Here is a 12570-nt window from a genome sequence, read left to right as displayed (position 1 = left end):
AAGTGTTACAAAAGAATTTAAGGAAAAAAAAATATTTATTAGCAAGTAGGACATTCTACACGAGTTTAATTTCCACTATGGATTCCGATGCGACTTCAAGATATGTGCCGGAGTACAGAAAGGCGAACTTTAAAAACAAGAACCGGTTCCAGCAGGATGAAGTGAGAAGAAGAAGAGAAACGCAACAGGTGGAACTGAGAAAACAGAAGCGAGAGGAACTGCTGACTAAGAGACGGAACTTCAACGCGCCAAGCGGCATGAACGACTCGGACGAGGAGGACGAGGAGACACAAAGTGCAGAGACCGTTTTCTATAGACAGTTACAGGAGGAGTTGCCGAAAATGGTGAACAGTATTAATTCTAGCGATTTGGAACAACAGCTCGACGCCACCATCAAGTTCAGACAGATTTTGTCGAAAGAGCACAACCCGCCGATTGACCTGGTCATTGAGAGTGGCGTGGTGCCACGGCTGGTGGAGTTTATGCGGTCTGGCCCGGAAATCCTCCAGCTGGAGGCTGCGTGGGCGTTGACAAATATTGCATCGGGAACCTCTGAGCAGACCAAATTTGTGGTGGACGCGGGTGCGGTGCCGCTTTTCGTGAACCTGCTGTACTCGCCGTCGATGGAGGTGAAGGAGCAGGCGATCTGGGCGCTGGGTAACGTTGCTGGCGACTCGTCTGCGTACAGAGACTATGTGCTGTCGTGCAACGCCATGGACCCTGTTTTGTCCCTGTTCCAGTCTTCCAAGATGTCGCTTATCCGGACGGCCACGTGGACGCTGTCCAACTTGTGTCGGGGAAAGAACCCGCAGCCGGACTGGCAGATCGTCAAGAGTGCTCTGCCTACGCTGGCCAAGCTGATTTTCTCTGTGGACGTGGAGACGCTGATCGACGCATGCTGGGCGATTTCGTACTTGAGTGACGGCACGACGGAGGCAATCCAGGCGGTGGTGGATGCCAGAATCCCCAAACGGCTGGTGGAGCTGCTGGGCCACGAGAGCACGCTGGTCCAGACCCCGGCACTCAGAGCGGTCGGAAACATTGTCACAGGTAACGATTTGCAGACCCAGATTGTCATCAACGCAGGCGTGCTGCCTGCGCTTGCTCCGCTGCTGAGATCGCCAAAGGAGTCGATCAGGAAGGAGGCGTGCTGGACGATTTCCAACATCACGGCCGGAAACAGCGACCAGATCCAGGCTGTGATCGACTCGAACCTGATTCCGCAGATCATCAAGCTGCTGGCCACGGGCGACTACAAGACGAAGAAGGAGGCGTGCTGGGCGATCTCGAACGCGTCGTCGGGCGGGCTCACTCGGCCGGACCAGATCCGCTACCTTGTTTCCCAGGGCTGTATCAAGCCGTTGTGTGATTTGCTGGCCATTGCAGACAACAAGGTGATTGAGGTGACGCTCGACGCCTTGGAGAATATTTTGAGGATGGGAGAGCTGGAAAAGGAGGCTCGGGGTTCCAACATCAACGAGAATGCCATTTTCATCGAGGAGGCCGGCGGTGCAGAGAAGATTTTCGACTGTCAGAGCAACGAGAACGACAAGATCTACACCAAGGCCTACCATATCGTGGAGACCTATTTCAGCGGCGAGGAGGCCGAGGAAGAGTCTGCCGGGCTGCAGCCGGAGATGAGCGGCGACCAGTTCGGATTTGGAATGAACCCCAACGTCCAGCAGGGCGGCTTCCACTTTGGCTGATTACGTAGCTATTATCTATATACACGGGATGACTAATGACAGCGGTCGGGTGTATCTGGCTGTTATCGCCGATCACCGAAAATTATCGGCTCTAAGGTTTCTACACCCTAAATCCGCAGCATTGCTGGCACGGCTTTAATAATAATTTCTAATAGTTTTCGGAGCAGATGTAGGGTATAAATATGTACTGATCTGGGCTGTTGGGCCTGGTAATTATGAGTTTGGACGAGATCAAGGACAGCCAGGAACGTCTGGAAAGCCAGAGACGCAAGTTCTACGAGAGCGACGCCGGGGACGGCACTAAACGCGCAGACCAGTACCTCCATGGAGCCAAGCTCTGGATGTGCATTATTTCCATTATGTTGTGCATGTTCCTCGTGGCGCTCGACCAAACAATCAGCTTCACGATCCTCGTTCAGGTGTCGGAGAAGTTCCGCTCGTTCGAGAAGCTGACATGGATCACGTCGTCCTTTGTTCTCGGAATTGGGTGCACAGCCCAGGTTTGGGGCCGACTGTCGATCATTTTTGGCAGACGGTGGGTGATGCTTGCGTCGGTGTTTTTGTTTGAGGTCGGCTCGCTTGTGTGTTCGGTGTCCAAGTCGATGAACATGCTCATTGGCGGCCGAGCCATCCAGGGTGTCGGTGGCGCGGGGATCCAGGCGTGTGTGATGAACATAGCCACCGAGGTGACCACGATCGACAAAAAGCCAATGATCATGGCGCTCGTGAGCGTCACTTTTGTCGCTGCGTCGGTCATTGGCCCAATCCTCGGCGGTGTGTTCACCAGCTACAGCACGTGGAGATGGTGTTTTTACATCAATCTGTGTTTTGCAGCCGTGATTGTGCCCCTGTTTCTGTACAGCTTCCGGCCCAAGACCCCTGCCGGCAGCTTGCTCGAAAAAACGAAGAAAATAGACTATCCCGGCGCTGTCACCATGGTGGCCGGGCTCGTGCTCATTTTGCTGGCCATCTCGTTCGGCGACAACGAGTTCAAGTGGAACTCTGCAGCCATCATTTGTCTGTTTGTCATTGGAGGCGTGCTGCTCATTTTATTCTGCATCTGGGACTTTTTCTTTGCGCAGGAGCCGCTGCTGCCGCTCGAAATCGTCGCCACGTACGGCGTGACCGTTTCTGTGGTGCAACTGTCCACTGTGTACGGCTCGTTCATGGTGCTTTCGCAGTTTTTGGTGGTGTACTTCCAGACACTACACAACGAGTCTGCGTTCCACGCAGGACTGTCGCTGCTACCGTCTGTGATCCCGCTCGTGCTGGGTGCCGTTTTTACCGGCCTGCTCATCCAGAAGACGCGCCATGTCAAGCTGTACGGACTAATTGGTACGACGTTTGCGTCGATCGGCGTTGGCATTCTCACACTGCTCCAAGCAGACTCGGCTCCGTCGAAAAGATACGGCCTGCAGGTGCTATACGGCCTCGGTGTCGGCGTCACGTTCCAGGCACCCATGATGAGCGTCCAGCTGTGTTGTCCTAAAACGCCCGGTAGCACGATCCTAGCGATGACGTTCATCTACTTTGGCCGGAGCGTGGCCACGGCTCTTTTTTCGCAGCTCGGAGAAGCCATCTACACCGCCACACTGAGAAAAAAGTTCAGCCACATCCAGCCACTAATTCCGGATATAAACCTCGAGCTCGTGGTGTCGAATTCGCAGCTGTTGCACACACTGGACGCCCAATCACAGACGCTCATCAAGAAGGCCATGATGGACTGCATCCGCAACGCGTTTTACTTGTCGCTGGCGCTGATGCTGATTGGGTCTATTTCGGCAGTGATTATGTCGAACAAACGCATTCCGCCAAAGGACGAGGTGGAGAGAGATTGAGGAACTACGCATACTACATATGTCCTACGAATAGTAATAAATGTCTAATGGTATTATCACAACAAAACGGCAGCAGCTCCAAGAGCAACCATGCCCATGGACAGACCGTAAGCGTGCGCAGCTCCTGCGCTGGAAGAGCTCACTGCGCTGGAGGTCGAGTTGGAGGTCGAGTTGGAGCCGGTCAAAACTTGCTGTTTCTGCTCGACAGCAGCGCTTGACTCGGCAATGTAAACAGTGGAGGTGGTCTTGGCCTTGGTCTTGTTGAACCGGCCATACTTATGGGTTCCAGTGGACGTGGACTCTTCCGAAGCCTTTGTCTTGTTGAATCTGCCGTACTTGTGCGTGCCGGTAGACGAGGACTCCTCGGATGCCTTGGTCTTGTTGAACCTTCCGTACTTGTGGGTACCGGTCGAGGTGGAATCTTCGGATGCCTTGGTTTTGTTGAACCGGCCATATTTGTGGGTTCCAGTGGACGTGGTATCTTCAGAGGCCTTGGTTTTGTTGAATCTACCGTACTTGTGGGTTCCACTAGAGGTTTCCTCGGAAGAGGCCTTGGTCTTGTCGAAACGACCGTACCTGTGGGTATTAGTGGTTGTGCCGTAGACAGTGGTGGTGACGACGTTACTGTCGTCGTCTTCCGCGAGCGCCGACACCAGATTCAGGGCAAGGGCACCTAAAAGAACGGAGTACTTCATCGTGAAGAACAAAACTTGTCTGCCTTTTTTTTGTAATGGCTCGCAGAAATTGCCTCACCCTAATTGGGGAATTTGCCGGCTCAAACAGGAAACGTAAATAGGGCAGTCTGCCGAGGAGGCCGGGAGAGAAAAACAAAAAAAGGGTTAGTCAGCGATTATATAATTCTTTTTTTTCCCTGTGGTTCGGCAACTGCCACGGCCGAGCCGCTCAGATCTGTGCCAAGAGGCCGAGCGTCGCCAAATTTGGCAGCCCGCAGGAGACCGCCGGCCACGCAGGGCGCGGATCAGAAGCGTTTTTGCAGATACCGATCTGCTGGAGTGCCGCGCTGTGCATTGCTGAATCCTTATCAGACTGCCGTGCGAGAACGGTGCGGCTTATATACGAAAAATCTTTAGGCCTGTCAATACTTCTTTTCACCCTATGTCTTTGGATCTATCTGTTGACGAGGTGCGGGTCCAGTCGGTGATTTCGCACTCGAAAATCCACCTGGACCATGCTGTTGACCACGACGAGGCAGTTATTCTTGCTCTGGGGTATAAACAGGAGCTCAAGAGAGGTCTTTCCATGCTGACGACGTTTGCCGTTGCGTTCTCGACGCTGGGACTGCTGCCGTCTGTGGCAGGCACGCTGTGGTACTCGATGGCATACACGGGGACGGCAGGCATTACGTGGGTGTACCTTGTGGCCATGGCGGGCATCATGTGTGTTGCGCTGTCGATGGCGGAGATCGCCTCGGCGTTCCCAACGTCGGGCGGGCTGTACTATGCCACCGCAATGCTCGCGCCGCCCAAGTACAAGGCCTTTCTGTCCTGGTTCGTGGGCTGGTCCAACTACCTCACCCAAATTACGGGGGGGCCTTCCGTGGGGTCCTCCACGGCAGCCATGATTTTGGCTCTCAAGCAGATGACAGACCCCAGCTACGAGTACCACAAGTGGCACGCGTTCCTGCTCGCCACGTCCATCACCGTCAGCTGCGCCTGCATCGCCTCGATGCCCGTCAAGTGGATCTCGTACATCACACGGTTCACGTCTCTGCTGAATATCTCGTTTCTCTTCATCTGCTGGGTGGTTTTCTTAGGCGGCAATACGAGGGCCGAGCAGGGCCTTCCGAAGTTCAACTCGAACGCCGAGGCGTGGGGCATCACCAACATGACCGACTGGCCCGACGGAATGGCCGTTCTCATGAGCTTCATGGCTGCTATTTGGATCATGTCTGGCTTTGACGCTCCGTTCCACCTCGCAGAAGAATCGACCAACGCCGAGATCGTGACGCCAAACGCGATCGTGCTGACCGCGTCGCTGGGCGCCGTGCTCGGCTTCGCGTTCCAGCTTGGCATGGCGTACACGATCGTCGACGTGACGGCGGCCGTGGAAGGAGAGCTGGGACAACCGTTTGTGTCGTTCCTGAGCCAGGTCCTCACAAAAGACAGAACCATCGCGATGGCCGCCCTTGCAATCGTTCTGTCGTACATCATGGACTTCTCCAGCATGCTGGCGGCGTCACGTGTGCTGTACTCGTACTCCAGAGACGGATGCATCCCGCTGTCGCGCGTGTGGTGCCGCGTTAACCCGTACACCAGGACGCCGGTGAACGCGGTGTGGTTCAATTGGTTTGTGGGCGAGTGTCTGCTGTGTCTGATGTTCAAGGGCGAGGCGATCAACGCGGTGTTCTCATTCGGGGCAACTGGTGCGTTTGTTTCGTTCACAGTGCCGATTTTCCTCAGAATCACATACGCCAGAAACACCTTCAAGCCGGGCCCTTGGAACCTGGGCCGGTTCAGCTACGTGACGGGCACTGTTGGGTGTCTGTTTATCTTGCTGATGCTGCCAGTGCTGTGTTTCCCGCAGTTCCGCGGCAAGAACAACACCACGGACCTCATGAATTGGACCTCGGTGGTGTACTGGGGAGCGATGCTGCTGGTGGTGCTGTACTGGTTTGCGTACGGACACACGTTTTTCACGGGTCCTCGGCCAAATATCGGCGATTTGTGCAGAGACGAGGAGGGCGGCAACGAGAAAAACGAGATGAACGAGGTGGTCCAGCCGGTGAAGGATATTTGATAGTGAATAATTGATAAAACTATTGATAATAAATAATCGATAAAACTAAATTTCGGAGTAAATTATATAATAAAATTAATTTCAGAAATATTTTTTTCATTTTCATGATTTCGGAGTCGCAATTGCAGACGCTCAAGGAAAGAGCGCTTGCCAATCGGGCAAAGGCGTACTGTCCGTACTCTAACTTTCATGTGGGGTGCTGTTTGCTCGCGAACGGCGAGTTTTTCGACGGCGCTAACGTCGAAAATGCTTCGTACGGGGGCGCGATCTGTGCAGAGCGCACGGCCGCCGTGGCTGCTGTGACACAGGGTCGGACCCGGTTCGAGGCCGTGGCCATCTCGGGCGACCTCGATACCTGCATCTCGCCGTGTGGGATCTGCCGGCAGTTTCTGCGCGAGTTTTCGGCACTGGACGTGCCGATCTACATGTACAACAAGGACGGATCGAAAGTGGAAAAACTGACCATGAACGAAATCCTGCCGCAGAGTTTTGGCCCCGCCGATTTGGGCAAATAGTATTCAAATAGATAGTTCCTTGACACTGACTCTTGCGCTCTGCTTCTCCTCGAGGTCGGCCTCCAGCCCCGCCTGCGTGGCCTGGTCCTTGTCGAAAATCAGCGCAATCTCCTCGAGCGAGTAACCCTTTGTTTCCGGGAAAGTGAGATAAATAACCACAAAGATGATCACCTGGACGCCCAGATACACGCAGTAGTAGCGCCAGCCAATGGCTTCGAGCGCGATCGGGTTCACAAATATGTTGAAGAAGGTGGCTCCGTTCAGGAAAAACATCGCTGTGAACAGGCCTTTTGACCGCGTCGCCTGCGGCCACAATTCGGACGGGTACGACGTGATCATCGGCGCAAACGCAATGGCCTGGAACGCGTACACCAGGAACACAAACACAATGATCGCCTGGCCGATGTTTCTGTGCAGCTGAGTGTACACGGCGGTGATGGTGGTGAGTCCAATGAAGGAGAAAAACAGGCCGACAATGGAGATCAAAAATAGCCGTCTACGGCCGACGTGATCGACAAGAATGGCGCCAGTGATGGCCACGAGCAGGTTGAAGAGCTGGATGCACGCGTTGAGCAGCGTTTTTTTCCATGTGGCGGTGATACCGACAGCAACGAAAACCGAGCTCAGGTACCACGTGACTATGCCCTGGCCGTTCCACGCAAAGGCCACGCCCAGGAAGCATGAGATAAAGAGCCGTTTGCGGTTGCCCGGGGTTGCAATGAGCGACCGCCACGATGAGATGTTGTTGATGCGCAGCGCCTCGATACCGGCGATGATCTCCTGCATCTCGAGCTCCACTAGCGGCAGATATGCGTCCTCGTAGTTGGCATGGAACTTGAGCAGCACTTGGCGTGCTTTTTCGGTTTCCCCCACGGAAACCAGCCATCTGGGCGATTCAGGTGCGTAAATCAAGGCTGGCAGCAACATTGTGGGGATGGCGGCCTGCAATGCCAGCGGAATACGCCATGACACGTTGCCAGAGATGTACTGCGTGCCAAAGACGACCCAGCCGCAGAGCACAGAGCCAAAGTAATAAATAGCGTGGTAAGCGGCGGAAAACCGGCCGCGCGACGTGGGGTACGCAATCTCGGAGATCCACACCGACGCGGCGTAGTTGCACGAGAATGAGAGCCCCATAAAGATCCGCGACACAATGTAGGAGGCTGGATTGCGGGCCGACGCGCCAACAATGGAGCCGATCCAGATGCACAGCACAGTCATGTAGATGACGACTTTGCGGCCAAAGCGATCGCAGATGTACGGAATGAAAAAGATGGTGCCGCAGGTGCCCACGAAGGGCGACGCCGAGATGAAGCCAAGCCATGTGCCGGACGGCTCGTTCATAAATTCGAGCCAGTCCGGGATGGCTTGGATAGAGTTGGTTATGGCGGAGTCATAACCGATAGATGACGCAAAGAGCACAAAGTTGCACAGCAACAGGTACAATTTGAGCAGGTTGGGTCTTTTCCACCAAGGTCTGGGGTCGTCAGGCAGAACCGAGGCGATTTTTGCACCGGTGGCGTTGACCTCCTTGAGGTGTTTGTTGGAGCGTTCCATGTTGCAGGGAACCAACAAAATTTAGTAAATTTATAGTCCAGCAGTTTTTATCAGCGCACAGACCGATGCATTATCAATCCCGATAAGACGGGCTGTGGATCCGATGATAAAAAAATATTTCCGCAAACGGCTTCCGACACACTTCCGACGCCGATAGTCTGTTTTCAACCTTTGGCCCGACAAGAACCCTCCTATATAAACCACTAGACCCCAAGACTGCTCTACAATGCTTTCAGACGTCAAGGTTGCCATCGATAGAGGAGGAACATTCACGGACGTGATTGCGGTCATTCCAGGCCGCGCCGATCACGTTTTCAAGCTGCTCTCTGTGGATCCTGATAACTATAAAGATGCCAACGTTGAGGCCATCCGGCGTGTTCTCGAGCACGTCCAGGGCTGCAACATCCCGAAAAACTCGCCGCTCGACACAAGCTGCATCAGCAGTATCCGATTGGGCACCACTGTGGCCACCAATGCTCTTTTGGAGCGCAAGGGCGCTCGCTGCGCGTTGCTCACCACCGCAGGTTTCAAGGATATTCTGCGGATCGGGGACCAAACGCGGCCTGATCTCTTTGCCATGCGTATCCGAAAGCCGGAAGTTTTGTACGAGGCCGTTGTGGAGATTAAGGAGCGCGTTACCACGCCAGATTACGAGGAGGACCCGGACCAGGTGAGTTTCGACTCCCTTGTCGGCAAAGACTCGGCATATACTAAGGGTGTCACCGGACAGACCTACCAAATCCTACAGGAGCTGGATTTGGAGGATGCGCGGCAAAAACTGCTGCCCTTGAAAGAAAGCGGCGTGCGGTCGCTTGGAATTTGCCTGGTGCACGGCTACGATTTTACGGAGCACGAGGTGCAATTGAAACGGCTGGCGCTGGAAATGGGCTTTGAGTTTGTGGCTGCATCCCACGAACTTATGCCGATGATCAAGGCGATCCCGCGCGCCCAGTCTGTTATCGTCGAGGCGTACCTGACGCCAATCATCCGCGAATACATTTCGTCTTTTTTGCAGGGCTTTAAGCCTGGGTTCGAAAAGACCACGCGGATCGAGTTCATGCAAAGTGACGGCGGTTTGGTGCCTTACGACGAGTTTAGCGGGCTGCGGGCACTTTTGTCCGGCCCGGCTGGCGGTGTTGTGGGTGAGGCACAGACGTGCTACGACCCAGCAGAGGGCACACCGATCGTCGGATTCGACATGGGCGGTACATCGACTGATGTGTCGCGTTACGACGGTAGCTACGAGTACGTGTTTCACTCGATCACCGCCGGTATCCATGTCGCTGCGCCACAGCTGGACATCAACACGGTTGCGGCCGGCGGCGGCTCGATTTTGGAATACGTGAACGGCGTGTTCAAAGTGGGGCCCGAATCTGCGTCGTCGCATCCTGGTCCGGCGTGCTACCGCAAGGGTGGCCCGCTGACCATCACTGACGCAAATCTGTATGTGGGGCGGATTTTGCCCGAGTTCTTCCCGCACATCTTCGGCCCCAACGAGGACCAGCCGCTTGATTACGCCGTGGTGCACGAGAAGTTTACACAATTGGCACGCACGATCAATGCAGAAAACCGCGGCGCCGAAAAGACGCCGCATGAGGTTGCGCTCGGGTTCCTCGAGGTGGCCAACCACAACATGGCCAAGCCGATCCGCGCGCTGACCGAGTCGCGCGGCCATAACGTCGCCAAACATAACTTGGCGTCGTTCGGTGGCGCCGGCGGCCAGAACTGTGTTGACGTGGCCACCATCCTCAACATGCGCCGCGTCATTGTCCACAAGTACTCTTCGGTGCTGTCTGCATACGGCATCGGTATGGCTGACGTTGTCAAGGAGAAGCTTGAGCCGTGCGATGCGGTGTATTCTGAAGCCGTGCGCGAAAAGCTGCTGGCAAGATGCGGCGAAATTAAAGATGAGCTGCTGAAAAAGCTGCTGCTCCAAGGTGTCGACAGAAATACTGTCCAGAGCCAATTCTACTTTAACCTCGGCTACCGTGGTTCAGACACCAAGCTTATGATTGCCGAATCAGACAAAGACTTTCTGGCCGCGTTTGTCGAACGCCACGAGCGCGAGTTTTCGTTTGTGGACTCCTCCAAGGCCGTTGTCGTCCACGACATCCGTGTGCGTGTGACGGGATCTACATCCAAGATCCCGCAAAAATCGCCGTTCGATCGGGCCGGAGTCGAATTAAGGCCTGCCCCCACCAATCTCGTGCTCACCACTGCGCCTGTCTATTTCAGCGAAAATGGGGCCGGTGTGTGCCATGAGACCCGTGTCTTCCGCATCTCGGATCTTGCCGTTGGCCACACCGTTCAGGGCCCAGCTATATTGCTCGACTCGACCCAAACCATATGCGTCAATCCCTGCTCCCGGGCATTAAACCTGGAAAAACACATAATCATTGATATTGATGACAAGGACGTCGCTCCGGCTCTCACACAGACGCTCACGGTCGACCCGATTCTGCTGGCTGTGTTTCAAAACCGGTTTATGGCCATTGCCGAGGACATGGGCACGACACTGCAGAAAATCTCCGTTTCGGCGAATATCAAGGAGCGCATGGACTTTTCGTGCGCGCTGTTTGACGCCGACGGTAACCTCACGGCCAATGCCCCACACGTGCCAGTCCATCTGGGGTCCATGTCTCACTGCATACGGTATGCAAAAAAATACTGGGGCAGTAACATCCGTCCCGGCGACGTTCTGGCGTCTAACCACCCGTTAGCTGGGGGAACTCATCTGCCAGACATCACGCTGATCTCGCCGGTGTTTATTGACGGCGAGATTCGGTTTTTCACGGCGTCGCGGGCTCACCACGCCGAAATTGGCGGCTCTGCTCCCGGTTCCTGCGCCGCAGACGCTACCGAGCTTTATCAGGAAGGAGCGCAGTTTCTGCACTGGAAGCTCGTTGAGAATGCCAAGTTCGACTACGATGGTGTCCAAAAGCATTTCGTTGAGGACCCAGCAAAATATCCCGGCTGCTCAGGCTCCAGAAACGTCAAGGACAATCTCTCCGACCTCAAGGCGCAAATCGCCGCAAACCAGCGCGGAGTGCACTTGCTCGAAGACCTGTTCAAGGAGTACGGAACGGAAGTTGTTCTGTTTTACATGACAAACGTGCGCAAAACGGCAGCCACTGCGGTGCGTAACTTCTTTAAACGCACGGCCGCCAAAATGCGCGACCAGCTCCCATTGCGTGCCACGGAAACCATGGACGACGGGTCGGTGATCAATGTGGTGATCGACATCGACGAGAAAAAGGGCGAGGCATTCTACGACTTCACAGGCACATCCGAGGAGGCGTACGGCCCCTGCAACGCGCCGATTGCCATTACGCACGCGTGCATCATCTATTCGCTGCGGTTGATGCTGGAGCAGGACATCCCGCTCAACGAGGGGTGCCTCGAGCCCGTGCAGATGTACATCCCGCCAGGAAGCATCCTAAACCCGTCCGAGTTTGCGGCAGTCGCGGCGGCGAATTCCACCACGTCGCAGCGGCTCAACGACTGTCTGCTCAAAGCCTTCGGGCTGTGTGCGGCCTCTACAGGCTCGAACAACACCATCGGCTTTGGCAAAGGCGGCAAGGACCCAGTCACAGGCGAGATCAGGCCCGGATTCGCCATGGTCGAGACGATTGGCGGTGGCTCCGGCGCTTGCGAGGGGGCCGACGGCTGGTCCGGCGTGCACTGTCACATGACCAACACCAAGATCACAGACCCAGAGATCTTCGAGAAGCGGTACCCAGTAATTTTACATGAATTCAGTATCCGCAAGGATTCTGGAGGCGAGGGCCGGTGGCGCGGCGGCGACGGGCTGGTGCGGACTATTGAGTTTACGACAGACCTGTCGTGCACTCTACGTACACAGCGGCGCAACAGTGGGCCGTACGGCGTCCATGGTGGGCTCCCAGCTGCCAGCGGCAAGAATCTGCTGGGCAAAATTCAAGGTGGCCGCATGAGATGGATACATATGCCGGCGTTTGCGCAGTTCCAGCTCCATAAGGGAGAGTTTGTAAGTATTCTGACGCCTGGCGGCGGTGGCTACGGGGCGCCTACCAAAGCACCTGAAACTGGCCGCTACAGACGTCCAGACCAGCAGCACACGGCATTTTTGCCTATTGCAGGCGGTTCGCTCGCTCTCAGAACGGAGCTGGGCAATACGTCGCAGTAAATATATAGCTGAATAAGAATTCGTCAAATTAG

The 12570-nt window shown here is 55.1% G+C and overlaps 7 protein-coding genes across 7 annotated transcripts; 5 read left to right on the top strand and 2 right to left on the bottom strand.

Moving 5' to 3' along the window:
- Window positions 1-77: 77 nt before the first annotated feature.
- Window positions 78-1706, top strand: HPODL_00921 (Importin subunit alpha; the record flags this gene model as incomplete). Its single annotated transcript, XM_014079364.1, has 1 exon — window positions 78-1706. One exon carries the CDS (start codon window positions 78-80, stop codon window positions 1704-1706), a length of 1629 nt encoding a protein of 542 aa, XP_013934839.1.
- Window positions 1707-1921: 215 nt separating this feature from the next.
- Window positions 1922-3544, top strand: HPODL_00920 (MFS transporter; the record flags this gene model as incomplete). The annotated part of the gene is made up of 1 exon (XM_014079363.1): window positions 1922-3544. The coding sequence occupies one exon, from the start codon at window positions 1922-1924 to the stop codon at window positions 3542-3544; it is 1623 nt and encodes a 540-aa protein (XP_013934838.1).
- Window positions 3545-3600: 56 nt separating this feature from the next.
- HPODL_00919 (uncharacterized protein) lies at window positions 3601-4239 on the bottom strand (the record flags this gene model as incomplete). Its single annotated transcript, XM_014079362.1, has 1 exon — window positions 3601-4239. One exon carries the CDS (start codon window positions 4237-4239, stop codon window positions 3601-3603), a length of 639 nt encoding a protein of 212 aa, XP_013934837.1.
- A 421-nt stretch (window positions 4240-4660) lies between these two features.
- On the top strand, window positions 4661-6301 carry HPODL_00918 (putative polyamine transporter; the record flags this gene model as incomplete). Its single annotated transcript, XM_014079361.1, has 1 exon — window positions 4661-6301. The coding sequence occupies one exon, from the start codon at window positions 4661-4663 to the stop codon at window positions 6299-6301; it is 1641 nt and encodes a 546-aa protein (XP_013934836.1).
- A 104-nt stretch (window positions 6302-6405) lies between these two features.
- Window positions 6406-6816, top strand: HPODL_05175 (uncharacterized protein; the record flags this gene model as incomplete). The annotated part of the gene is made up of 1 exon (XM_014079360.1): window positions 6406-6816. One exon carries the CDS (start codon window positions 6406-6408, stop codon window positions 6814-6816), a length of 411 nt encoding a protein of 136 aa, XP_013934835.1.
- Window positions 6817-6819: 3 nt separating this feature from the next.
- Window positions 6820-8373, bottom strand: HPODL_00917 (Lactose permease; the record flags this gene model as incomplete). The annotated part of the gene is made up of 1 exon (XM_014079359.1): window positions 6820-8373. One exon carries the CDS (start codon window positions 8371-8373, stop codon window positions 6820-6822), a length of 1554 nt encoding a protein of 517 aa, XP_013934834.1.
- Window positions 8374-8599: 226 nt separating this feature from the next.
- On the top strand, window positions 8600-12538 carry HPODL_00916 (uncharacterized protein; the record flags this gene model as incomplete). Its single annotated transcript, XM_014079358.1, has 1 exon — window positions 8600-12538. One exon carries the CDS (start codon window positions 8600-8602, stop codon window positions 12536-12538), a length of 3939 nt encoding a protein of 1312 aa, XP_013934833.1.
- Between the last annotated feature and the right edge of the window lie 32 nt (window positions 12539-12570).

Source organism: Ogataea parapolymorpha, chromosome IV, assembly GCF_000187245.1.
Source record: "Ogataea parapolymorpha DL-1 chromosome IV, whole genome shotgun sequence".
NCBI lineage: Eukaryota > Fungi > Ascomycota > Pichiomycetes > Pichiales > Pichiaceae > Ogataea > Ogataea parapolymorpha.
The sequence above is the reverse complement of the archived record's forward strand: the minus strand, read 5'-3'. Positions and strand labels throughout refer to the sequence as shown.